A 24,890-nucleotide genomic window follows, 5' to 3' on the forward strand; every position below is an offset into this window, starting at 1 on the left:
TATATATATGAGTGACTGATAGTGCGCTTTAACTATGCAAAGCAAGGAATGCCCTGTTTTCATGATCTTGAGCCTTGGCTGTTCCCGTCAACTTTACTATTTGTTATAAAGAAAAATAGAGAGAAAGAAAGAAAAACTTGACAATTTAGAGAGTGGACTGTGTGGGGCGTTTAGAGGCATCCTGGAGGCCTGTCCAATGTGCCGTTGAGTCGCAGCGTGGCGCGTTTGCGTGTGGCCACGGACGGTGGCTTCGGCTCAGCTGTCCTGGAGCTGGGCATCAGCGAAGGAAGGTCTTCCCACTGAAAAGGCAAGCGCAAGAATTAATTACGGTATGTACGGTATTTTGCTACCATCAAAGCATGTATCTATTGTAGCTTCTGATGATTACTTGAGAAATTTATAATTTTTTCAAGGCAAAAGAAAACCCCAAAAAATCCAAGGATTTAAGAGGTCCAGTTACACATTAACTGCATAAAAAGGATATGCTCCCTATTTGACACATTTACAACTATGGAGGGTTTCCTCGATAAACATTCCTTCTTAGCAAATGGGAACAAGTTTGAAGTAGGGGTTGGGAATTTCAGCACTAACTCGCAGTATAACATTGCAACAATATTTAGCTAGTGATAAGAGTAACACCGTCTGTTTAAGTGAAGCTTTTAGAAACCGTGTTGTTGCATGACGTCACAGATGTAACGGTGAATAAAAAAACGCCACGTCGTGTATCCCATGATCTTGAGCAACAAATCCATTGCTTCCGAATACTAGGTGAGATACAACTGGCCCCCGCCGAGCGGTATCGATACGGTTTGCTATACACGGTATTCCTGGATATATTCTAATGCATATATACTTCAGTGTATGTGGCTAAAATGCAAAGCGTGATGAGTCTCTGGTCACCAAAACGCACAAGTGCAGTCACTGGATTAATTTCTTGTTGTTCTTTCAAGTTACTTCAAGCCAACACAGCAACACACATTCACACATGATTATGTCATGAAATATGATCCCCAAGGTCCAAGGGTGGACCAGTAAATCTCAATACTGGTGAAAATAGAAATACTGTAGTACAACAAAATCAAATAAATTTCATAAACAGTTTAAGCAGATGCTTATTCACAGTGTGAATGCGTGCAAAGGACGCAAAGCAGCAAAGGTAAAAATGCAAGAGGCTTGAATTTCACGTGATATTTTACAGGGTCATTTTGTACAATATTTTCCGCACTAAAAGGCGCACCTAAAAGCTTTCCATTTTCTTAAAAGCTCACAGCGCGCCTTAAAATCCGATGCGCCTTGTGTATGGTCATTACGGTAATATGTCAACCCCAAAATGGCTCCTTGCTAGAGACATGCTTACAACGCAGAGTTCAAACTTAAGGTGATCGGTTTCGCAGTTGAACACGGAAATAGAGCAGCGGCAAGAGTGTTCAACGTCAACGAGTCAATGTTATAACTTGCTGTTGGTTAAGTGAACTGTGTCGCTGCTTTATTAAATACGTGTTACTGACATCTGATCAGCGCTATATAAATCAGGGTGTAGTGTAATGTTCTGTTGGCATTTCCTTGAGCGTTGCTCCATCTAGTGGATGCATTGTGGATTGCATCTTATAATGCGGTGCGTCCAATATATGAAAAAAATTACAAAATAGGCCAGTCATTAAAGGTGCGCCTCATAATCCAGTGCGCCTTTTAGTGCGGAAAATAAGGTACTCGACAGAAATAAGAGAATATTCAAGAAAAAAGTGTACAACGTGCGTCGGATGAACAGGCGTAATGGTAGTTGAATAAATACTAAGCTTTAAAAATCAACGAATAATCGGTTTATTAACAGTGATTTCAATGCCAACATTAATTCTTACTACTTTTTCCATAATCGGCAAGCCCTACTATGAATTCATACTGTACTGTAGTGATCTAGTTAATATCCGAGACATTTTGCCCTCCGTGTAGCTTTAACCACAGGCCGCATTTACGAGGAGAGGCAGAGTTGAGGCTACGTACGAAATGGTCTTCATCTCTTTCTTCTCAGCATCTGGTCGGGCACGGTTGAGAACCTTGAGGAAGTCTGACGTCTTGGCCCTCATGCGAGTGTGAATATAAGCCTGGAGAGAGACAGAAGTACACATTTAAATATTCGTTTCTCTTTTGTGCTGTTTATTTGCACAAGACAAATGGGAACAAACTTGCATTTTCTTCAAACTACGCCAGTGATTCGGATAATTACAGTTTATTCACAGTAAATAAAATACAGTATCATTATCTATCTATTCCAGTGGTGTATCGTGACAGGCCGAACAATTAAATGATTTCACAGACTAAATTGAGACCAGATCGTCACTTCAGCAGGCTGGATATACTTTTTTGTGACAATTTTCTGGTGTGGTGGTGTGCTGTGAGATTTCGTCTCAACCAAGGTATGTGCCTTACCCCATTAACGTTTGCGAAACAGTGCTCTATGAAACACAGATAAGGATGCAAACAAAACTCTGTATTGTGCATTTAGTACCTTCCTGTTTCCCAACACACACACACACACACACACACACACACACACACACACACACACACACACACACACCCTTCCATAAACGCGCCCACACTGACTCCTGTCTGTCTGAGCGGAAAAAAAAAAACATCCGACTTCATTATCAAGCTCACAAAAGCCAAATGCAGGCAACTGAAATTAAAGTTGCTCAAAAATGTCTAAGTAGCATTTACAGTCGCACAAAGTCCATTAGGGAAGTTGCAGTCATGTGTACTCAAACACCCATCAGCTGCCCTAAAACCTGTATGATGAATGTGTGACTGGACTTTTTACTGAGGAGAGCGGAAGATGGAGCGTTCCATTGCAACGACTCTTTAAAAGCTTGTAATTAAAAGGAGACGTGTGTTCCGTTAAGATCCTATTGTGAAACAACCCGAGACTCGACCTCATGGCGCAACATCTCAGTTTTTGTCCGTAACTAAGTATAAAAGTGGTTCTCTAATTTATTTGGAACCTCTTGGAATCTCAACGTCAATTAAACATAACTAGCATATGCAGCCCGAAATATGAAAAGCAATTATTATTTTTGTACAGTTTCAAACTAAATATTAATCTCTTCAAAAGAAAGAAACTAAAATTCAGCATAATGTCATGAAATATTTATCTATAGTCGCTAGCTGACGTGCACAGGTTCAGCTAAACAACATGGCCGTGAAGAGAAAGGAGCTGGGTGACCAAAAGAGGTCGAAAATTTGAGGTGCAAGAGCTAATACAGTGAATGCAAACTTCCCAATAAACAGTAGACCTCAGCGACAAAAAGAAAAAAAAAGGGGGGGGGGGGAACCACGAGATCACCAACTGTGCTTCATTCAAACTCACCTTGGAGCACTTTATGTGATAATGCAGGTAGTCCCTGAAGGTGTGGATGAGGTTGATGGTGTTGTCTCTGGCATTGGCATTGGTGTGACGTGGGAAAAGGACTACAAAGAAAACAAACGCAGCAGGTACGTCAGTATCTGTCAGAAACGACATGAAGAGATACGTCTCAGCTGACTGACCAAAGGTGATGTATCCGATGTTGTCTCCAATAGCTGCGTCTGTGTCTTTGAGTTCCAGAGGCGGCTCCCTGTGGCTGAACAGCACCTGCGGGGCTGTGTGGCTTGCTCTGCGACCCTCTTTGAACTCCTACATGGAAATTTGAATGTGACAACATTTAAGAAAATACACGTTGCAAAGTAAAAAAGGAAGACAACAATTTTAAATGCTTTAAAAGACAAGAAGATTTGCAAATTATTTTGCACGAAAGTCACTATTTGCACAAACTTACCATTTATACTGGCTGGTATTTTTGTTTATCCATTTATATTACCAAGCTGATCTCAATGTGTATCATTAGTTCATACGTTTTTCAAAACAAAACAGAAACTCATTCAATACATACACACATACATAAAATACAAAATAATGACTAGTTTTCTCAATAGTCACCCCAAAAACCAAGCTGAAAAAACGGAAAGGAATTCAAGGAAGAATTCAACGAATTATGATTAATTTCTTTGAGCCCAAACAATTCAACCTGAATACAAGCGTGTGGAAGAAATGGCTCAGGACTGCCGCCATTCAAGATGACGTGGCCCTGGTTATTGAGCGATATCTCTATTAGGAAGAAATACGGGACAGTCAAACGATGCGTAACGTCAGTCAACTGCGAACAAACGGGACCCAAAATTCATGTGGACATCTATACTTATCCCCACTTTGGACTCTGAAATGATCAAAACGAGCAATGTGTATGTGTTAAGTACAGAAATAGAACCTTAATATGGTGTGCCGTATTACCGTGAAAATACGGTATGTATATGTTTTTTGTTTTGTAAAACTCCATTAGCTGCATGTAACCTGTAACGCACTGTAGTTTCGTATTGGACCATACCTCCCACGTTTATTTACTTATCTACTTCTGGGGAATTCCGGAGAACTGATCCCATTTACTTTCAAAATCAAGCAAGCGCCCACTTCCCACTGAAATAAGTGTGACTGAAGCATGCAAGTCATATTTGAGTGACAATGCTTGCCAGTCATCTAACGATTAGGATTACTTCAAAGTAAAATGTTATTTGCATACTTTGGTCATAATGTGAGCTTTGTGGGAATATTGTATCTCATGCCACAAGCTGAGAGGACCATGAACAAGAGATTTGCAGCTCCGATGTATAACTTAGCTCTGCTGTTTTTATGCAACACATACTTGATTGTAAATTTATGACAATTAAGCTCACATTTGAGAACAAATTCAAGACAGTTTGACTGATTACATGTGGCCACACAAACCTGCATGAAGACTTTGCCAATGATGACATCATCGTCATCTTTGAAGACTGTGCTGAACACCACCGTCACCCGGTCTTTCTTTGCCTCCACATACCTGAGGGGATCAAAGTTGACACTTTTTTTAAATATCTCTGGAACTGTTTGAATAGACGCAGAAAAGAGAGAACCCTTCCAAACTTTCTTGCACGTACATGGACTCGTCATCTCTGTAGTGGACCACAGCCCTCTTCTCACCCTCTTTGCCCTCTTCCTGGAACTTGAAGTATTTTTCAAACACAGAGGCAAAGCAGTTTCTCTTCAGCATCCCTGCTTGGTGCACAACCTCATCTTTGTTGCCTGGTAGGGCATCCAGGTCATAAAGAAGTGACACATTATAGCCTGAAAGCAAAATCAGGAAACACAAATTAGACAGAGGCAGGTAAAGCGCTTTCAATAGCATGATGCTAACATTAGCATAATGTGAACATACCAGCCTCTGGTGAAACAAGGAAGCTTCCGTACACTCTCTTCAGCAGCTAAGAACAAAAGCATGCATTAGTATTTTAAATTCTTGAACAATACAATTTGTATATATATATTTTTAATATAAATCAGTGGCTAAGTATTGGAACCCTCTAAAGGTGGTGAGGCTGCTGCTGTAAGGATTCTGTATTGAGCGACCGGCACAAGACACTCAGCAACCAATGCCTGCTGAAAGCGGATTCCCTGCATCTGTGATCCTTTCTTAAGCCCCCAAGCCCTAAATCAGGTTTCGCTGCATTTTTCCTTGCTTGCATGGGTGGATCTGGACCAGGAGATGTCATTCATTTTAGTGATGAGCCTGTCCTTTGGGACTCTTGGGTTTTGCTTTACTCAGTTATTTGATTTTTCCAAAGATGCCAGTTGGAAAAAAATTGTTGCTGCACAACACTGGTTATATCAGTGTTTTTCAAACTTTTTTGAGCCAAGGCACACTTCTTTCATTGAAAAAATCTCGGTGGCACACCACTAGCTGAAAATGTGAAAAAAAGCTTGTTTTAACAAGTAACGTGTTATATTGTTACTATAAACGTTTTTTAACATTGAAAACGACGTTGTAACAGCTTGAATTGGAATCAAATAAACAAAGAAAAAAGTATTTTATAATCTTTCATATTGTTTCACCGTCGTCCTGCATTCATGGGTCACAAATTCGCTTGTCTCTCGTCTCAAAACAAGGCAATTGGCTAGCTATTGCTGCTCCCTAGCGGTATGGAAGGTTACTACACGATTACTTTGCCGGGTGATAGACCGTACAGGCATACAAATTGGATATTTCCCCGCGGCACACCTGACAATGTCTTGCTGCACACTGGGTTTGAAAAACACTGGCTTATACAACCAAAAAGAACAAGGTAGGAGGCGGTATTGTTTGAAATTACGAATTGATAGGGTCTTGATTGTCATAAGATACATGTAATTTTGAAATGAAGCATGGGAGACCGCATCATAATATGCAAAACATAATGAGGATATGGCGAGCGTGTACCACATACACCTGAATTGAATGTGTCAGTATTTGAAGAAGTTCCACATCATCCTTTTCTCGAGTAAAAGAAAAAAAGTGCCTCGGCTGCAGCCAAAGCATTCATGCAGCTGCCGCGAGTCACAGTCAGCATTTCCTCGCCTGTGGTGAGCAAGGCTCAAACACACTTCCTGTTTCTACTCGGGGCCTCTGTGGCTGTGTTTTTTCCTTACATGGCAGCAGAGTGCTCTTGGCGGTTCAGAGCACATGAGCAGCAGACCTCATTCGATTGTTTTTGATCATTTAGCACCTCAAAGCCTATCAAACCCCATTGAAACAGCGTATCTGTGTGAAGGTGCGTGTGCGTGTGTAGTACCTCATCAGCCCCATGCTCCTGTAGTTCCTTGTAGAACTTCAGGGAGATGCTGACCATCACTTTGGTCTTATCGCCATTTGGGTTGGAAATGTGGTACAACACACCATCGAAGTCTACCGAAGAAAAGGCCAACGTTAAGCGATACATTTGGCTCAGAATAGCCACCAGATGATGATCTCCTATGCCATCCATTCATTTTCTGTAGTTCCTGCCCTTATTCGGATTGCAGGTGAGCTGGAGCCTACTCCAGCTGATTTGGAGCGAGAGGCGGGGTACAGTTTGGACTGGTCGCCAGCCAATCACAGTGTTCATATATATTAACAACCATTTGTGCTCACAGTCACAACTATGAACAATTTAGAGTCTCCTTTAAAATTTTTATTCTAAAAGGCAAGTTTACAATGTGGGAAGAAGCCAGAGTACCCTTTTTCTAAAAGACAGCAAGTAAGATTCTACATTAACTAACATTCATTTTAGTTTTGAGAGGCCACAGATGTAATTATCATTGCAATGGTCAAACTGAGAGGTGCATGTAATATTTTGATGCTGTCAGGTAGCTGAATGAGGTAACCAAAATATAAGAAAGAGATATCCATGTGATGCAATAGATTTCTACAATACTTCAAAATACAGCCAAATTGGAAAACAAAAAATGCTATTCTTACGCAAAACTAGCAGTCTTTGCAATAGCTGCATTCTGAAAATACACAGAAATAGCTGCCTATGAAGATAACATCCATGAACAGATTCAGACAGGTATCACATCACACAATGTGTACAATACTAATGGATAACACCGCTTATTTCACCATTTTGGGGTATAATAAATTGAGCATTTTTAAATAACACCATCTTACCTGCAAACGTCACATCAACAGCCTCGGGCTTGGTTCTGCAAGGAAGATATTAAGTTAGAGCAGGGCTCACCAAACTTTTTGAAAATGAGCCCTACCTTAATTGTTCGGTATTTCCTCAATATGTTGATGTTCATTAATAATATATATTGATTCTTACTTTTCTGTATGACTGACTATTTCTATAAATCGGTGCAGGTGTGTACATGTTTGATCATTTTGTTCGACAATATTCAGCGGAAATCACCATGTCCCACCCCTCTCGGAAAAATTCAAGTGAACATTAATGTAACACTTTTGCTAAAATAAACATTAATCTACAGCGACAAGAGTTACGGTCCACAATTGGTATGATTAATTCATACTACAACATAATATACATACTACAACATTAAAACATAACTCACACCAGTTTGTTTCTGCACTAATGTGACTTCACAAAGTAGAGAAGAGCGAGGAAATCATCGTTATCTCAGTACATATGTAGTTTTTTGGGAGGGGTGATGAGACTTTCCCAAATAAATTATGTGCCTAGGCTCAGTTAAGGTTCCAACAGATTGCATCTGGCTTTGTAGTGGGCTTGACTCAGCTTGACTTCAGGAATGCGGAAGCTGTAAAGAAATGCCATCTAGTTCATACGTTTGATCGTGCTCTGGGCAGGCACGGACGGTTTGTTTATTGTTATTGGAGACAAATGCAAGAACAGTTAATAAATCGTATTTGGTGTTTGCTTCGGTATCAACATAAAGCATCAAACATTAAACAGCCCTCCCCTCAAAAAAAAAAAAAAAAAACGTTCGTCAAAGACACCAGTTAGCTCGCTGCATCAAATTGCGCCCACCACAAATGATGTATTCTGTTTTCTATTTCGTAAAATGCATTTATGAAGCCAACGGTGTCAAACGGATATAAAATCCGAGTTTTTGCTTCCTGTTTTAAGATGCTTCTGGCGAGGTTTGATGTAAGCGGGTTTGACACATCGATCGTTGAGACACACCCCAGCTAGAAGCAAAGCAGTCGGAGCCGATCGCCACAGTTAATTCAGTTTCTTATTTAGACATTTCTCCCACTAGAACCCCACTTTCCTGGCTCTTCCGGGTCTGTTTGCGTGCACCAGCTCCACCAAACTCCCCTCCCATGCACCATTAATTACGGCGGGTGCAATTACGGAACCGCTCAAGGGAAGCTAGCCCGCGTTAGCAAGGCTAGCCAGGTGTAACGATGATTCTCACCCGTTTGATGCGCTGTCGAACTTCAACGACAGGGTCTCTTCTATAATGCGGTTATTGATTTCTAACAGGATCATCGCAGTGGGTTGTGGCGTCGACGAAGGGGGCAGAGAATCGCAGTTACGCTAGTTGAGTCAAATCGTGCTAAATGTTTCCTCCCTTGACAGAGCAGACCGCTTCCGCCGAGGCTTCTTCCGCCTATCACTTCCGCGTATTTTGCACTCTGAACCCCATGGTAGTCCGCAGTGTTGCCTGTAATAAAATTAGAATGACAAAAAAGAGGCACATTTGACCAGTGAATTTTTTCCCCAACAAATTCCACCCTTTTATGTCTCCAATTACCTCCTTAGAATTAAATACAGTACAGGAAAATACAATAAGAAAATCTGTACTTAAAATGGTTCATAAAAAATACACTAGGGCTGTAACTAACTATATATGTGATTATTAATTAATCTATGTATTGTTTTAAACATTTTTAACTGCTATCATTTCATTAAAAACTGGACACATTGTGATTCGGTTATTGGTTTTGTCCCTAAAATGTCAGAAAACTGGCAAAAAAAAAACACTGTTTGTCAAAATAAAAGCAGATGTTTGCAAATGTCTTACACAGGATTTAGATTAAACACAAAGCTCAGCAGTCTGCTTTCATGGGGGACTACAGAAATCAGAGACAATGTAATGTTGAAAGCCTGAATTTCCTAGGATTTGGATAATTATAGGTTAAACAAGGTCTCTAAATGATTAATCAATTTATCAGAATCATTGTTGATGAATTTCATATCAATATTTGTCACTTAATTAATTGTCACTGTTCAAAAGTAAACGTTTACAAATAAACAGTTTTCAAATATTAAAAGCAAATTTATTGAACTTCGTGAACAACTAAATTGCGTACTTGGGATACTTGTACCGCCATTTGAGAATCTCAGAATTAAATGGATGACACATTTTGAATTAATGTGAAGCGGTAAGCAAAAGATGAAAAAGTAAATACTTTGAGATGTACTTATGTATAAAAGTAAAAACAACAACAAAGTCATTCATGTACAATACCTGTTTTGACAATATACCACAATATATGTAAGAATATTCCACACAGAAAACCCCCTCTTTTATTAGAAAAACGCTTGAGTAGATGATTAAAACATCCTGTTATAAATTACATGTTGTTATTCATACCAAAAGTTAGAAAGCCTGGCGTGTAAAATTGAGTAACTTGCAAGCTAAACACTTTGTTAAAGGTACAGCGTACAGAATTTAGTGTCATCTCGTGTTGAACTAACGAAACGATATGAAACTACTGAAACACCTAAACTCGAAGCTCGTGTATTTGAAGCATGCGCACTACGGTGTCACACAGATTCTCACATCGCAAACCTACCACCATCATCTTTAGCAGAGGTGCATGCAACACAAAGTCATTCCAAAAAGATTGTGGTACAGTACTACTTCAAGGAACCTGGCTTCTGTTACACATGCTGTACTCTTCATGTTGAGAAACTACGTTCATTAAGTTTGTCTTCTTTGGGTAGCAGTAGCAGAAAGATGGCGGCAAAACTTGGCAGCCTCCGGCAGAGGAGGCGCGCCCAATGGAATACAATTAGCGATGACCTCACCTATCATTATATAAAAATGTATAACGTTTATTGTCCAAATTGTTGAAAGTGTTTTTTTTTAAACAATGATTATTGAAAAAAAATCAACAACATTTTACACACCGTCCCTTTAGAGAGCAGAACTTTGAACCCTGTCTTTTGGCTTATTTCTTATTATATTTCTTATTAACATTTTAACAACAATATTAGCATGTGTTTGGGTATGCGCCTATGTGCGTCTGTGTGTGCGTCTGTGTGCGTGTGTGCGTCTCTGCGTGTATGTCTCGCTGCACTGCTGCCACCTAGCGAAAGCTATAGCGCTTGTAGTTTTCTACAAGCCATTTTACACTGTGATACTTCATTTCCCAAAAGTCAATACGATGGAAAAAGTCGGACGTTCGACCAACGGGCGCCGCTGATTCTGCTGTAACACACACGAGGTATGTAAACGTCTTTTAAGTTAAACGCACTTCTAATTTGTGATTCACATGCAGAATGCTAAACTCTCTGGCAAGCGAAATTGCAAATCAGTTTCCTACTGTGAATAACGTGTCTTGCAATTGTATGAACAGGCGATATAAATTTAGCATTTTTCATACATCGTTGTTAGTCAGCCAGCTAGCTGCTTTGTGTTTCATTTTCTGTTTCTTTTCTAGTCGGTGGTAAAGGTTCTATCACACAGGACTTAATTGTGAAAAAGACCAAATTGGCAGAGTTATAAGTTGCCGTTTAAGGAAACGTGCGAACGCTTGTGTAACTTGTTTGCCCCGGGTGTTTATTTAAGTCACGTAGTGTGACAAATATGACAAATCTTGTTTCCCTCTTATGCACATTGCATTATTTACCACAGCTGTTAAACAAAAATACCTTACATCGTTTTAACCCTCATGTCAAATTGACCCAACCATTGTTATTTGAAAAAAACAAACAACAAAAAAAAACCGTCACCCGGGCTTGTTATTTTATGTTTGAATGTGTTTTGAATTCACATTACATTATTAAATGTAGTGACACAAAGGGCTAAAATGGCGTCGAAATGTCTAAAAAATAAATACCGGTAAATAAACAAAGCATGCAGCAGTTCATATTGTACCACTTTTTTGGTGTATCCGTGAATCAGACATGATTGGAGGGTCAAATGTTTTAATTCCTCATTGTCACTGTCTGAATGGTTCTAATGTTATTACTGTGTGTTTCCAGGTGGAAAATGAAAATTACCCAATGACTGCGCAGTTGCTGGTGTGCATTGACACAGTGCATAATGGAGCAAAGGTCAACATTCTTCTCTGTGAGGCTGCCAGCGTGTAGCATTTTAACCACTTTCCCAGCACATTACATAAACTGTTTGTTGGGGACGGAAGGAAGCTCGAAGCGTTGACAAGGAACCACACATTTCAACTTGACTCATTCAGGGACTGAATGAACTTGGCACCAAAACACTTGGTGATCTCACACTGCAATTTTACTTGTGAGTTCCCCCCGATCAGCTGACATAATGGTTTCAGATAGCACAGCAGAGCAAGAGAATGAGATGGACCTGAAGGTGCCTGCAGCTGAAGCCATTGAAGGAAACATTGATGGAGATTTAGAGAGAGCAGCGTGCACTTCAGAGGAGCCGACTGCCTCTCAAGCTCTCCCAGAGGAGCCCAGGAAGTGGATATGGGCTGTGATCTTCTTGTGTTTCTATGGGTTTATGTCATCCATCAAGCCTGGAGAGCCCTTCATTACACCATATCTACTCAGCACTGAAAAGAATTTTACCAGGCAGCAGGTCGGTTGTTTCCTCTGAGTTGATTGAACTTTGTTGAATTTGCGTTTGCAATTCGTTTGAAGTCGTAATCAAGGATGTAAAAAAGTTATTTGTGCAGATGTCTGTAAGAGAACACCCAAGAAACCTTTGCGGTTTCGGTTGCAAAGCCTGCTGACATGGTGAAATCAACAATTGTCCCATGATGGGTTGAACTGATCTATCTTACCGCAGTTAAGGCTCGCACTTCTCACAGTGGGTCAATGCTAAATGTTTGTGATTGAAATGGAAACTGTCGACCTTAAGCGAGTCAGTATAGAGTAAATGTATTGGACTTACATTTGTGCAAATAGTTTGCTGTATTATCCAAAGTATGTGGGCATAAGAATACATCTTATCTTCTTCTCGACCTATCTAATTACCACTATACGACACAAGACAAAGATAATGACATTGAACAGCCTCTCGATCACATTTTTCATCTGTTGTCAAGCCAAACAAATAATAAAGGATGATGGATTGTAAAACAGTTAAATGCTCATATCTTTTATTGCTGTAAGGATTATGGGACTGAAAAGGAAGTTGATAGGTTTTTAAATTAATCTAATGATTAACTGGTTATTGGAAATGCATTTTGCCTAATATGGGAATCTGCATCAGTCTAAAAAAAAATCCATGTCGGTTGGGACCTACAAAACACAACTAAATGGCTCTTAAAATCCTCCACAGGAGAAAACCGTTTCTGGATCTGATTCAAGCCGTCTTTCATTTTTTGTATTTTTTTTAGGTGACCAACGAGATTACGCCTGTGCTGACGTACTCCTACATGGCAGTGCTGGTACCTGCCTTCCTGCTAACTGATCTTCTGCGCTACAAGCCAGTTCTGGTCATCCAGGGCATCAGCCAGGTGGTCATCTGGCTCATTCTGCTCCTCGGCACCTCTCTCCTTCAGATGCAGTTTATGGAATTCTTCTACGGTGTCACAATGGCATGCCGCGTGGCCTATTCCTCCTACATCTTTTCCCTGGTCAGCCTGAACCTCTATCAACGCGTGGCCAGCTACTCCCGCACCTCCATCCTCTTGGGAGTGTTTACCAGCTCCGTGCTGGGCCAGCTTTTCATTTCACTGGGACAAATCCGCTACAAGACCCTCAGTGCAATATCTTTGGGCTTCGTCAGCTTTGGTTTGCTGCTGTCGCTGTGCCTGCCCTGGCCCAAGCGCTCCTTGTTTTTCAACCAGGCGCGGAAACAGGCGCCCAGCGAAACGGCCACTCAGTTAGCCACCAAAGCGGAATTGTACAAGATGAACTCGACGGAGGACGAATTGACCACAGCCGTCTCCCCGTGCTCGGCGTCCCGCTGGAAGGATTCCCTCTTTGTGCAGATGCTGATGGAGTTGAGAACTGTGATGAAAAAACCCAACACGCGACTGTGGTCCCTATGGTGGATCTTCAACTCCACAGGATACTACCTGGTGTTATTCTACGTCCACATCCTGTGGAGCAAAGTCTACCCGGCCACGGAGAACAAGAATGTCTACAATGGTGCCGTGGAGGCTGCATCTACTTTACTCAGTAAGCAATTTGGAGTGTTACCCTGCAAGTTTGCTGTTAATGAATACAACCACCAGTGTCGTCCCCTCGGTGTCAGGAATTGAATTTTATGTTCATCGCCATAGTACAAAAATCCAAAGTGCCAAAAAAAATGAGCATGCACTTTGTAAATGAAAGGTATTTACACACAAAAAAAAAATGGGTAATTGACACTCCCTCAAAATATTCTAAACGGCTACAATATGATACCAAAACAGATGAATATCATATCAAACCCATCTTAGAGCAACGCTAATATTCATGACTAAAAATCTCCGTCATTCATTTCTTTTCAGACCGAAACAAAAACAAAAATACATTTGTCATTCATTTCCTGTAAAATGTGCCAATTATGTAAAAACGTGAAACGTATTGCGTGAAAAGTACAAAATGTGAACAAGTCGGCTTCCTGGCAGAGTCCCCAACTTCTGTTGCGACCATGGTCCCATCCTGCAGCAGGGCGCAGAGGCCAGTGCTTCTGTATTACATCCGAATGCAATGGCATTCAACCTAAAATCTCTCAACCCAAGCATGACAAAGAACTTAATGAAATTGTTTAAATGAGCTAGCTTATCCATTCTGTTTCAACATGACAAGTTTTTGCGCGGCAAGTAGGCTATCACGTTTTTGCATAGATGATTTTCACATTTTGACATGATCATTTTTCACATTTTTACATCAGTATCACGTCGTTACGTGATAGTTTTCACGGTTTTGGTATAGTTTACTGCATTAAAGTTTTTATGTATGTTCAAGGAAAACATCGACTATATTAATTATTAATTTAGTTGATTAAAATTGCTCTGTTTTTAAGTGACTCAAATTGGACTAAATTTCAAAAATAACCAGATGACTAAATCTTGAATCAATTTTAGTCTGAAGACTATAATTCAGTGGTTCATAACCTGGGTTCGATCGAACCCTAGGGGTTCGGTGAATCAGTCTCAGGGGTTCGACAGAGCCTCTGTCATGGAGGCTAAGACACGACTCAACATGTCAATTAGTTATGACATGTCCGCTTGGCCATCACCGGCTGGTTCATTTTGTGCATAATTAAAAAACGTATACTTTCTACTTATATTAATTGTGTTTACTTTTTTCTGTTTTTAATAAATGCATTTTTTATGTCTTGAATTTGTAAAACAAAAAAAAAAACAAAACTTATTTTTCACTAACGAAGGGTTCGGTGAATGTGCATATGAACTGGTTGGGTTCGGTACCTCTAACAAGGTTAAGAACCACTGCTATAATTAAAACAAAATAAAAATGTCTTATCAAAGTGAACACTCTCTTATGGCACTACCTTAAAAAAAAACTTGGCTTCCTGATGATTTCATTAAAAAAAAAAAAACTAATAATAATAATAATAAAATAAATAAACCATGCACCAGAAGTGCGCTTGCTCTGTGTAGTAAAGATTCTCCATAACTTCACATTCACATACTTACTTGACACAAAATACTGTTTTATTTTGAGCCAGGGCTTTGGCATATTGTGGCGTCTTAGCGCATTGCAGAAAGAACTAAAAAAACAAAAACAACACCAAAAAAATAAGGTGAAGAGACACATTTGTAAATGGCAAACCATGAGTGGAAACCATGTTACAAATCCAAATAAATGGGGACAATATGTGTACTGTCTTTTCACATTGTGGCCTCTCTCAAACCATTTTTTAAAAATCTACACTGACTGAAATCTTCTGCCTCTTTTCAGGTGCCTTGACCGCCTTCATCGCAGGCTTTGTTAAAATCCGCTGGAATATCTGGTCAGAGCTTGTCATTGGCGTGATCACAGCAGTGCAAGCTGGCCTGCTACTGCTCATGGGCACCACTGACAACATCTGGGTCTGTTACGTGGCCTACGTACTCTTCAGGAGCTTCTACCAGTTCCTGGTGCCAATTGCCACGTGAGTGCGCTGCAGTCATATTTGCATATCAAGTGGCCCAAGGCCAACCATGGTGGGTCTGATGAGGGGGGGATTTGATGTGCAGTTTCCAGATTGCGTCGTCGCTCACCAAGGAGCTTTGTGCCTTGGTTTTCGGCATCAACACTTTCCTGGGGACCATCCTGAAGAGCGTCATCAACCTGATTTTTTCCGACAAGAGGGGGCTGGCTTTGGATGTGCACAGTCAGGTATGTGGACATGCAACAAGAACTTGGACAACATGGTTCATAGATGTCATGCTATTTGCTCACATGTGATGGATGTTTTCTCAGGACTGACGTCGTGTTTAAATCTTTTTTTGCTTCTTTTTGGGAGGGCGGGGACTCGTCTCATACATAGAGTAGCGATCAAAAGTTTGGAAACACCTTCAAATTCAACTAGACAAACACACATTAAAAGGTCAGGAAATTCACTTTAACTCTTGATAATGCACAGCGGTGAACTGAGAGTCATTCCAGGTTATTAAAGATCATCCACATCGTAAAGCGGAATGAGAAAATAGCAAGATGTGCGTGCAAAGCTGTTATCGGCCAGAAGGTGCCTGTAGGAATGTAAATTATAAAACATTCTGTTTTAACCAACCAAATAACTCCCATTAATGTCTTTATAATGTTTTTGATTTAAGTATCAATCTGCAATTCAGGACATTTTAAAATAATAAAAACAAACAAACACTGAATTATAGGATCTTTCCAAACTTTTGACTGGTACTGCAAGTCAGAGTCGAGATTTAAATCCAGAACCTCCTCGCTGTGACTTGACATGTTGCCCTATTTGTGCAACTATTCTTGCAACCTTGTCTAATTTAGGCTCCGTGTAATTGTTGCCTTTCTGCTTTTTTTCTTTCTTTTACAGTTTCTTGTGTACTTTATTTACTTCACCCTGCTGACCGTCGGCTACTTAGCAAGCGCGGTGGTCGTCATCTTCTGTCACTTTAGAAAGCAGCCTAGGAGGCAAGGGATCGACCAACAGCCCAAGTCTACTGAACTCAACAACATGGTCCCTGAGGCAGAACCTTTGTCCAATGGCAAAAATGCCGAGACATAGCAGTCACCACCTATTAATGAGCCATAATCATGCTCAAGTGCCTCGACTGCTGGCTGATACAGGAGCCTACTTTTTTAAAAATGTTTTAATTCAGTGCACTTAATGACGAAGTTCAATGTTGATGGACCTTCAAGCGATGGCCCGAATGAGCCAAGTTTGATTGTCCTGATTCAGCGACGGCGAATTAACGATTCCATTGTGATCATGACAGCACTGCTGCTATTAACTGTGATGTTTATATCCTTGAAATCACTCCATTGGATTTAGTTTAGGTCTGTATCAAGAATCAAACATTAACCTCGCTTTAGAAGATCCCTTCAGTGTCATCCCAGCGTTGATGGTGATAGTTGCACATTTTTATGAAGACTTTTTTTTTAGAGCAAAAATATGCAATGAATTAGGAAAGACAGAAGAAAACGCATTGGAAGAAATTACAATTGTTTTATGGAGACTTAAATTTGCATTTGTTTCCGGTTCACGGCCTTGCAGGTTTTCTGATGTTTGGTGATAGGATTGTTGCTTTTACTCCCACATGCACTTGGGCTGGACACTTATCAGAATGTAGTGATTCCAAATTCAACAGGAACATTTTGCAGCTTTTTAAATTTTTATTTGTTTTTTTGTCGTTTCGAAGCAATGACTGGAGTACATGAGATAACTGTTTTTGAGTAGGATTATACAGTACTCAGAGTGTGAGATTTAAGTTAATGTCACAATATACCTTGTATCTTATGTTATCAGTGAGTTTGTCTGAATGTTGTAAAACAAACTTAATCAGGTGTTTATACTTTTTCAGTATTTTTGTGTACGATTAAAGCGAGTAGATAATATTCGAATCCCCAGCCTCAGTTTGTGTTCTGGCATGTCCATGTTGGTTGTTTGGTCAGCTTTTTCTGACTTGTTTTTCTGATCAGCACCCCTCAGCGTGTTTACTTCTTTTAACGGTCAAAGCTATTTTTGCAGCTGCAGCCTTGAATTTTACATGGCAATCATAAAACAAATTCCACCACACAAATGAGTTTGTGTCCCAATGGCCAACTCGCCAGTTACAAGACCACATGCGGCAATATCGCTTGTAATCAGAAAGCTATGATGCCGTTTCCTTCATTTGAAGCAGTTTCTTTAGAGTGGACACATTGTACAAGATGTATTGACTGGCTGTTTTCACATGGTTCAAGTGGAAATTGACACACCTTGTTTAAACGTTTTAGTGTTTTATTAGACAGCAATATAAGATGCATCTACTTGGACTCATTTGCAAACCAAAATAAGATTGAATAACAAAAGGGAATGTGTGCAAGGCAGTCTCCAACAAATGCTGCGGTGTTACTTTAAAAGCATATCATAAAACCCTAAGTAGTTTGACAAGGGGCGAAACATAATCATGAGTTAAAGGACATGCAAAAAAAACAAACAAAAAAAAAAACGAGCATCAAATGAGTTACAAACATTAGTGTTAAAAGAAGTCAAGTGGACAAAAAATACTCCCAGAACTGCTCAGTGATGTGATTGTTGAGTGACAAACGTCTCATCTGCTCCCTCACGTCAGTGCATTCCCACCCCACAGTTGCGCTGTAACCAAAGTACATCCTCAGATGACACAGCCTGTGTCGCCCTGTCACCCTGCTGCTGACCCGTGTAACAATGTTGGCCAACAATATAGCACACGCTGGAGGATTTCCTGGTATTGTCTCGGGTTCACGTTTCAGTCCGATTGCCTGGTTTCCCTTTTTTCTTGGACACACACACACACACACACACACACACACGCACACACGCACACACACACACACAGTAGCGTAAAATTTGAAGTGTGTGCAACTGTTAAGAAAGTGATCTCGGGTTTTGGGGCATCTACGTCATTGGTGTTTCCTCTGCAAAAGACAAAAGAGTAAAGCGTTGCATTGTGACATTACTTGTTTAAAGTGGAGATTTTCAGAGTTGTACCTCCCGCTTGTGCTTTCTCTGGATGAGTCGTAGTGCCGTTTGATTCATTTGCGTCTCCATCTACAGAACATTTGTGTTTTTGTCATACGGCATTTTAAAAGTTTGAAATCAATACAATGGTTGACACTTACATTGCCTCTCTTCCTTCCTCCAGAAGTCTGGGGTGGTAAAGGAGACAAAAAAGGTGATTGCATATCATTTTATTTTATTTTTTTATGGAAAAGGGCCCTTAAAAGCAGCCCCAACATAATTTCAATGATCAATTGGCCACGAGCCTCAACTTTTTGGGGATATTAATTGTTGTTTACCGTATTTTGCAGACGGCAAGTTACTCTGGAGTATAAGTAACACCAGTCAAAAAATTAATCATGAAGAAGGAAAAAAACATACGTCGCTCCAGAATACAAGTAAAATTCCCTAATTGAATTGATGACAGCAAACGAGTTCTGGTTGGAAGTACGGAAAAAGTTTTTGTTTTTAGTTTCAACTGGCTTGCCTTAACTAGAACATACGTCGCATTATGGCCAAAAAGTAAAATCCTGGTACTGTGAAAGAGTAAATCCTTGTTCTGGCGGATGATGCATGCAAATTGCAGTGGCGGTAAAGCTCCAAAAGTATATGCCAACCTCCAAAACATACTAGCAGACGAAATAGAAGAAGCAGTAGTCATGTCAGCTAATGTGTGACGTATCGCTAGTATAGCATACAGAATTAACCAATCAGGATGTATGCAATAACTGACCAGGATTCTAAATTTGGCCACAATGTGACACCTTTTAAACTTTGGGGGGAAAAAAAAAAAAAACAACTTTGAAGTTGAAGTTTCAAAACCAACTAAAACTTGTTTGCTGCTGTCAACAGGATTGGGGAAGAGGGATTTTAGGTGCCAGTCCAACATCTAATTTTAATACATACCAATCGCACCTAAGTACAAGTTGAAGGATCAGCCAAACTATGAAATAAGTGTGACTTTTGTAGTCTGAAAAATAGGGTGTATCAGAATGTTGAAAAGCATTCTGCTTTATACTGACCTGCTTCCCATGGCATGAAAGCTAAAAATTGGGAAGGATAAAAATAAAAGGTTTGCACTCACCATATAAGAAGCATAAAGTCAAGTTGAGTTTTAACTTCCGTGCTTACCGTACCTTTTTGGAAGAACCACATCCCTATGTGAGATGAACAGATATTAGAATCTCAGAAAACAACATTTGAATTATGAATACATTTCCCCTATCGGAAATAATGGATCAACCTGGATCAAACTGTTGCCATAGAACCTTTAAGAACTGTAAATTACACTAAAGTTGATGGCTGACATACAAGCGTGCAGAAGGAGATGGCTAAAATCGTCACAAAGAACGTCAAAGTTAAAAATAAATAAATAAAAATCAAGATGGTAGCTTGAGCTCTGCATTTTTCTTGTCTTACCTGTTCTAAATTTGTGAAAGAGCACCAGCACCACAACTACAGTCAGGAGACAGATGAAGACTGTCAGGCCCGTGTTGACCTTCAGACCCGCTTCGCTCTCTGTTGAAACAAAAACATACCCCTTTATTTTTTTTAAACGACACAATTAACTGCACACTGTGTTGTGTCGATTTACCAGTGAAGAACGGGCTGCGAGTAGACAAACTGGATTTTATGCTGACTGGATTCTGCAGTTCGCACATGAACTCGCCTGCGCTTGAAGTGTCCTGAGAGAGGAACGAAGGCACAAAGAGCCGAGTGACATGTTTATACTGCCCAAAAGTGTCTGCAGACTTTCAATGATAACTTTAAAAGCAAGGGACCTGTAAATCTTTCGTATAATTTGCATTTCATCGTTTCAACCTTTTTTTTTTTGCCTGCCGATTTAGCATTCAGCATTCTGGCTGATCTTTCAAGGCTCACAGAACGGTGTTTTATGAATGTTTTGTATGTAAACACAGAAAGTAAAAAAAAAAGAACCTTGTTTGATTTTAAAAGTCATTAGCAGTAAAACATGGGTTGGTTTCCACCCAAATCACCTATTTCGTCTGAAAAACAAGTTTTTGTTGTATTTCATGCACGACAGTGACTTTGATACTATTTGGCTTAAATGATGTCTTAAACAGCTGAACAGTCATTTTCTTCTCTAAAATAACAACAAAAATGCACTTTTGATTGCAAAATAATGTATAGACAATGAATCACCAGTGTAACAATTTTACATCTGAAATCTGAAACTTTACCACCTATTTGCACGGTATGTCGTAGTAGTAGTATTTATTAGTGTGTGCGGATACCATGCAAGTGTTTTTGTGTGTGTGTGTGTGTGTGTGTGTGTGTGCGCACACGTACATATGTCATCGCTTCAACTTCTAATGTCAATAATCTGTCAATCTTTTTTGACACTATTTACGATTATAAATTTAATATGACAAACACTTTGATCAATCAGAAGCAGCTTGTAAACATCGCATTTCCGATGTTTTAGGAGCTTACACTATGTGGTGAAGACACGCAGTGAGCTCATTCTAAATCGATCCAGTGCTGCTATCTGCTGGCCGTAGTTCTTTTGTTTTGTTTTTTTTTCCCGTTTTACTTTCCCAGTTTATGATCAAACCAGAGCTGGCCGAGACTCTTCTCCACCCGTTCGTGCATAGCATTAGACCTTTTGAATGATGTGCTTCATGGATGAGTTGGTCTCCACGGAATCGCCAAACTTCCAGGTGTAGGTGACAGGTTTGGCTCCCGTGGTGTTGCCAGCGCATGTCAAAGTGCAAATTGTCCTCTCATCATCACAGGATGTTAAGACAGTGGGCTGGGGAACAGGCACTAATGATGAAACAAAAAGAGTGATGACACCTTGGTTGTTGTAGCATCTCTTTGGCAATGTTCAACGCATTAAACGGACATTGGACCACAAACAGTGCAGCAGCACATAGACGTCATATGTTCTTGATCCTCAACAACAAATGACTAAAGTAGCAGGGTACTGAGTCACTTACAGTAGTAATGTTTCTTTTTTGTTTTTTTTTATTGTCTGCATGACTATTATACTTCACTCTTGTGGCCATGTCACACACACCAGAAAGAGCCACAATGAATTAATCCTTCGGCACAAATCTTAAATCTTTGTCTTCCATTTAATTATGTCATTACTATGTTATTATGTAAAATGTTTGTGGGTTCTGTTTTTCTAATTACACACTATTTTTTTTAAATCTTGGGGTTTTTGGAGAGGCTGGAATAGATGAATAGCATATCCATTAATTTCCAAAAGGAAAGATGATTTAAGACCCCAATTCCATTGAAGTTGGGATTTTGTGTTAAACAAGTAAAAACAATACAATAATTTGCAAATCATGTTCAACTGATATTTCATTGAATACACTGCAAACAATATTTACTGAATGTTGAAACACAGTGTACCCTGTCACAGCTTTTTGGGAACATGTTGAAGACACAAAAAGTTAATGATCATTTGCTAAAAACAATAGTCGATCAGTTTGAACATTAAGTATCTTGTCTTTGTAGTGTCTTCAATCAAATATAGGTTGAACATGATTTGCAAAATCATTGTATTTCGTTCTTGTTTCTGTTTAACACAGTGTCCCATCTTTAGGAGTCACAAGCATAGTCTCGGATAAATTAAACTTGTAACTCAAGGAAGCACTGTAATTTATTTTTCTGTTGCTCAGATTAATGGCACAGACCTGCTCCTTTGAAATGTAGCGCTTATGTTAGCTAGCCACTGTGTTTTACAATTGTAAATTTTTAAAAACCTAAATCTTTTTCAGGTATATCTGCTGGCACAGCCCCAGAAACAATTTGTTTTATTTTTTCCATCCTTGTTTTCAGTTCAAGTCAACGGTAGTCAGTTGCTTTGTACCACCCCGAAGTACCCGGGCACCTATTTAGAAAACATTACAAGGACAATACACTTACAAATAACGGCAAGATGAGTTTGGGTGGCAGAGACAAAGTTGATCTCAGGTGTGTATGTGCCACTGTCATTTTGAGTCAATCCCATGATGGTCAGCTCCCCGTTCACATTGTTCAGCGTAGCGCGATCTAAAAGAGAGGCCCGGTAAGAAAGAGGCTTTCAGCAAGCGAGATGATCCTTGACGACCCCTTGATTTGATTCCATACCTTTAAATTGACGAAACGCCTCTACACCCTCCGTGTCCCACTGGATGGCGATGTCATAACCATGCTTCCACAAGATGCTTGTGAGGGGGCTGGTATCAGGAACTGCATCAGGCCTGAGGACAACGTCATCACCCACCTTCTTGTAAACTTTTGTGGCTGAAAAGGAGAGGAAATCGCAAGAATAAACTCTTTGAGTCTCTCTGTAAACAGATATTTTGGGTCCAGGAACCCCTTACAGGGAAGACATTTTTCCAAGAATGCAGACATAGTCCTCACGCGAATTAAACTTAACTACCACGTACAGATCTGCCATAGGAATTACTTTTGGAACATATCAAGCTACCTAAATATTCACAACCCGATTAGTAGGAAGTAAATTTGGCTGATTATAATTGAAATATTTATCTGTCGCTAACTGTCATGCACTGCTTCCACAAACAAGAGAGGAGCTAGGTTGTAGGGTTCCAGTTAAACTAGAGTGTGTCCCAAATCGCACGCAAAGGACAGATAAACAACAATTCACACTTACAATCACACCTATGGACAAGTTAGAGTCTTTAATAAACCTAAGAAGCATGTTTTTGTAATGTGGGAGTAAGCCAGAGTACAAGCAGAAAACCCACGCAAGCATGAAAAGGTCAGAGCTAAGATTCGAATTCCGAGCCTGTGTGGCAGACTTGAGAAACAATTATTCACGAGAGTCTCCTGTTAAGAACGTGGATATTTCAAGTGTGAAACTTCAACAACTTTTTTGTTCTGCTATCTTGTACAAAAACTTAAGATGCGCTTTTTGGGTTCGTCTAAGCCAGTGGTGTCCAAAATCCTTAACTATTTGTCTTAACACCTTTCACAGAAATGTGATGAAATTAACCAGACAATACAATTGATATATAATTGCTTTCTTGACCGACTTTAGCGTGTTTCAAAAAGTTGAAGAATTTGAAAGTGGCCCATCCATCCTTTCACTTTATGTATGCGGACCTCAAACGAAAAAGTTTGGACACTCCTGGTCTAACCCATCTATTTACTTATTTATTTTGTGTACGCTAAATGTAAAGCTAACTAAAATCTCAGTGCTTGTGAACACCGTGAGAACATGAAACCGGCATCTATATGACATACAATAATCGCTTCAGAAACAAACTACACTCAACATTGCGTCGCGAAGACTTAGCTTCAACCGTTTCTTCTGGAAAAAAAAAAGAAACTGGAGCATACCAGTACAAGTGGCCAGAATCACAGGAATCACCGAAAGGCACACCTGCATCTTTCTCGTCAGCTCGGCTATCGCAAAGCTGGAAACAAGACAGCCACAAGTGAAAAAGATAAGATGAAAAAAAGTCTTGAACCATAAAAATAAGTCACCGGTAATGTCCTGGATGCTCACCTTGTCAATGATGGGCGCTTCTGGAACTATTTACCGTCATTTGTTTCCGGATACAGGAACGCGGAGGCTGACTTGTGCAGCAACACTCCGCCCAAATTTTCAGGAAACTTCACCCGAGGCGTCATAGTATTAAAGAACAACCCCAGCTAAATAAGCACAAATGACTGCGTCCTATATAAGGAATCATTAACTTATTCCCTGCTCACAAATCACTGTGGCGTTTTGGAGTGGAGTATTTCTTTTCGTCATTCAAATGAAGTTATTTTTGGAACAATACTCGGGCCCGGATTTGGTTACGTCATCGCTGTCGCATAATTTTAACGTACCGGGTCGAAGCAGGCGACTAAAGAAAATTATGTATTTCTGTCAAACGAGTTCTTGCTAGTTAACCAATCAAATCATTCACTACTTTTCTTTAAAGAAAAATATGTATTTCTGCCAAACGAGTTATTGCTAGTTAACCAATCAAATCATTCACTACTTTTCAAGGTGTATCGTGTATTGTAAGGGCTGTCAGCCTGATAAACACTGTGTGCGCGCGTGTGTGTGAGGTACCTCCGGTAATGGGTATTTCGACCATTTCTTCCCCCCAAAAAAACACAAAGAAAGAAGAAGCTCTAAATATAATCTATCCATCCATTTTCAATACCACTTATCCTGAACAGGGTCATGGAGAGTTTCTGGAGCCTGTCGCAGCTGACTTCGGACTGAAGACGGACTTCACCCAGAACTGGTCACCAGTCAATCGCAGGG

The 24,890-nt window shown here is 40.0% G+C and overlaps 3 protein-coding genes across 5 annotated transcripts; 1 reads left to right on the top strand and 2 right to left on the bottom strand.

Annotated features, from left to right (window-relative positions):
- Window positions 1-21: 21 nt before the first annotated feature.
- Window positions 22-8,966, bottom strand: arpc2 (actin related protein 2/3 complex, subunit 2). The gene is made up of 10 exons (XM_019891546.1): window positions 8,762-8,966; window positions 7,533-7,567; window positions 6,676-6,788; window positions 5,286-5,331; window positions 5,008-5,194; window positions 4,817-4,910; window positions 3,544-3,670; window positions 3,365-3,465; window positions 2,002-2,102; window positions 22-299 (listed from the first exon to the last, which is right to left on the bottom strand). The coding sequence occupies exons 1-10, from the start codon at window positions 8,833-8,835 to the stop codon at window positions 278-280; spliced, it is 900 nt and encodes a 299-aa protein (XP_019747105.1). The 5' UTR covers window positions 8,836-8,966; the 3' UTR covers window positions 22-277.
- A 1,728-nt stretch (window positions 8,967-10,694) lies between these two features.
- slc19a1 (solute carrier family 19 member 1) lies at window positions 10,695-17,518 on the top strand. 2 transcript variants are annotated; one of them, XM_019891250.1, is made up of 7 exons: window positions 10,695-10,799; window positions 11,560-11,802; window positions 11,865-12,130; window positions 12,894-13,680; window positions 15,412-15,604; window positions 15,690-15,831; window positions 16,499-17,518. In XM_019891250.1, the coding sequence occupies exons 3-7, from the start codon at window positions 11,891-11,893 to the stop codon at window positions 16,688-16,690; spliced, it is 1,554 nt and encodes a 517-aa protein (XP_019746809.1). In that variant the 5' UTR covers window positions 10,695-10,799; window positions 11,560-11,802; window positions 11,865-11,890; the 3' UTR covers window positions 16,691-17,518. The 2 variants fall into 2 exon arrangements, with proteins under 2 accessions (XP_019746809.1, XP_019746808.1); XM_019891249.1 differs by having other exon boundaries at window positions 11,560-12,130.
- A 373-nt stretch (window positions 17,519-17,891) lies between these two features.
- Window positions 17,892-24,430, bottom strand: LOC109528532 (carcinoembryonic antigen-related cell adhesion molecule 21). Of its 2 annotated transcripts, XR_002170697.1 has the most exons (13): window positions 24,138-24,430; window positions 23,969-24,045; window positions 22,751-22,906; window positions 22,547-22,672; window positions 21,270-21,433; window positions 20,241-20,331; window positions 20,066-20,164; window positions 19,783-19,803; window positions 19,669-19,689; window positions 18,769-18,795; window positions 18,638-18,697; window positions 18,480-18,564; window positions 17,892-18,446 (listed from the first exon to the last, which is right to left on the bottom strand). XR_002170697.1 is itself a non-coding variant. In XM_019891251.1 (12 exons), exons 2-12 carry the CDS (start codon window positions 24,015-24,017, stop codon window positions 18,545-18,547), a joined length of 834 nt encoding a protein of 277 aa, XP_019746810.1. In that variant the 5' UTR covers window positions 24,018-24,045; window positions 24,138-24,430; the 3' UTR covers window positions 17,892-18,544. The 2 variants fall into 2 exon arrangements, 1 of the variants encoding a protein (XP_019746810.1); XM_019891251.1 differs by having other exon boundaries at window positions 17,892-18,564.
- Window positions 24,431-24,890: the final 460 nt, after the last annotated feature.

Source organism: Hippocampus comes, unplaced genomic scaffold (genome assembly GCF_001891065.2).
Source record: "Hippocampus comes isolate QL1 unplaced genomic scaffold, H_comes_QL1_v1.1 scaffold174, whole genome shotgun sequence".
Lineage (NCBI taxonomy): Eukaryota > Metazoa > Chordata > Actinopteri > Syngnathiformes > Syngnathidae > Hippocampus > Hippocampus comes.

What these genes read in the sequence shown, in the direction of transcription:
- slc19a1 (XM_019891249.1), top strand. Translation starts at nt 11,855, where the DNA reads ATGGTTTCAGATAGCACAGCAGAGCAAGAGAATGAGATGGACCTGAAG. An exon ending in TTCCTGGTGCCAATTGCCAC is followed by an intron (nt 15,605 to 15,689) that starts GTGAGTGCGCTG and finishes TTTGATGTGCAG; the next exon opens with TTTCCAGATTGCGTCGTCGC. An exon ending in CTTTGGATGTGCACAGTCAG is followed by an intron (nt 15,832 to 16,498) that starts GTATGTGGACAT and finishes TTTCTTTTACAG; the next exon opens with TTTCTTGTGTACTTTATTTA.
- arpc2 (XM_019891546.1), bottom strand. Translation starts at nt 8,835, where the DNA reads ATGATCCTGTTAGAAATCAATAACCGCATTATAGAAGAGACCCTGTCG. An exon ending in TTCGACAGCGCATCAAACGG is followed by an intron (nt 7,568 to 8,761) that starts GTGAGAATCATC and finishes TCTTCCTTGCAG; the next exon opens with AACCAAGCCCGAGGCTGTTG. An exon ending in CATCGGATACATCACCTTTG is followed by an intron (nt 3,466 to 3,543) that starts GTCAGTCAGCTG and finishes TTTTCTTTGTAG; the next exon opens with TCCTTTTCCCACGTCACACC.
- LOC109528532 (XM_019891251.1), bottom strand. Translation starts at nt 24,017, where the DNA reads ATGCAGGTGTGCCTTTCGGTGATTCCTGTGATTCTGGCCACTTGTACT. An exon ending in GGCGTTTCGTCAATTTAAAG is followed by an intron (nt 22,673 to 22,750) that starts GTATGGAATCAA and finishes CCTCTCTTTTAG; the next exon opens with ATCGCGCTACGCTGAACAAT. An exon ending in GATGTGGTTCTTCCAAAAAG is followed by an intron (nt 19,690 to 19,782) that starts GTACGGTAAGCA and finishes CCCAATTTTTAG; the next exon opens with CTTTCATGCCATGGGAAGCA.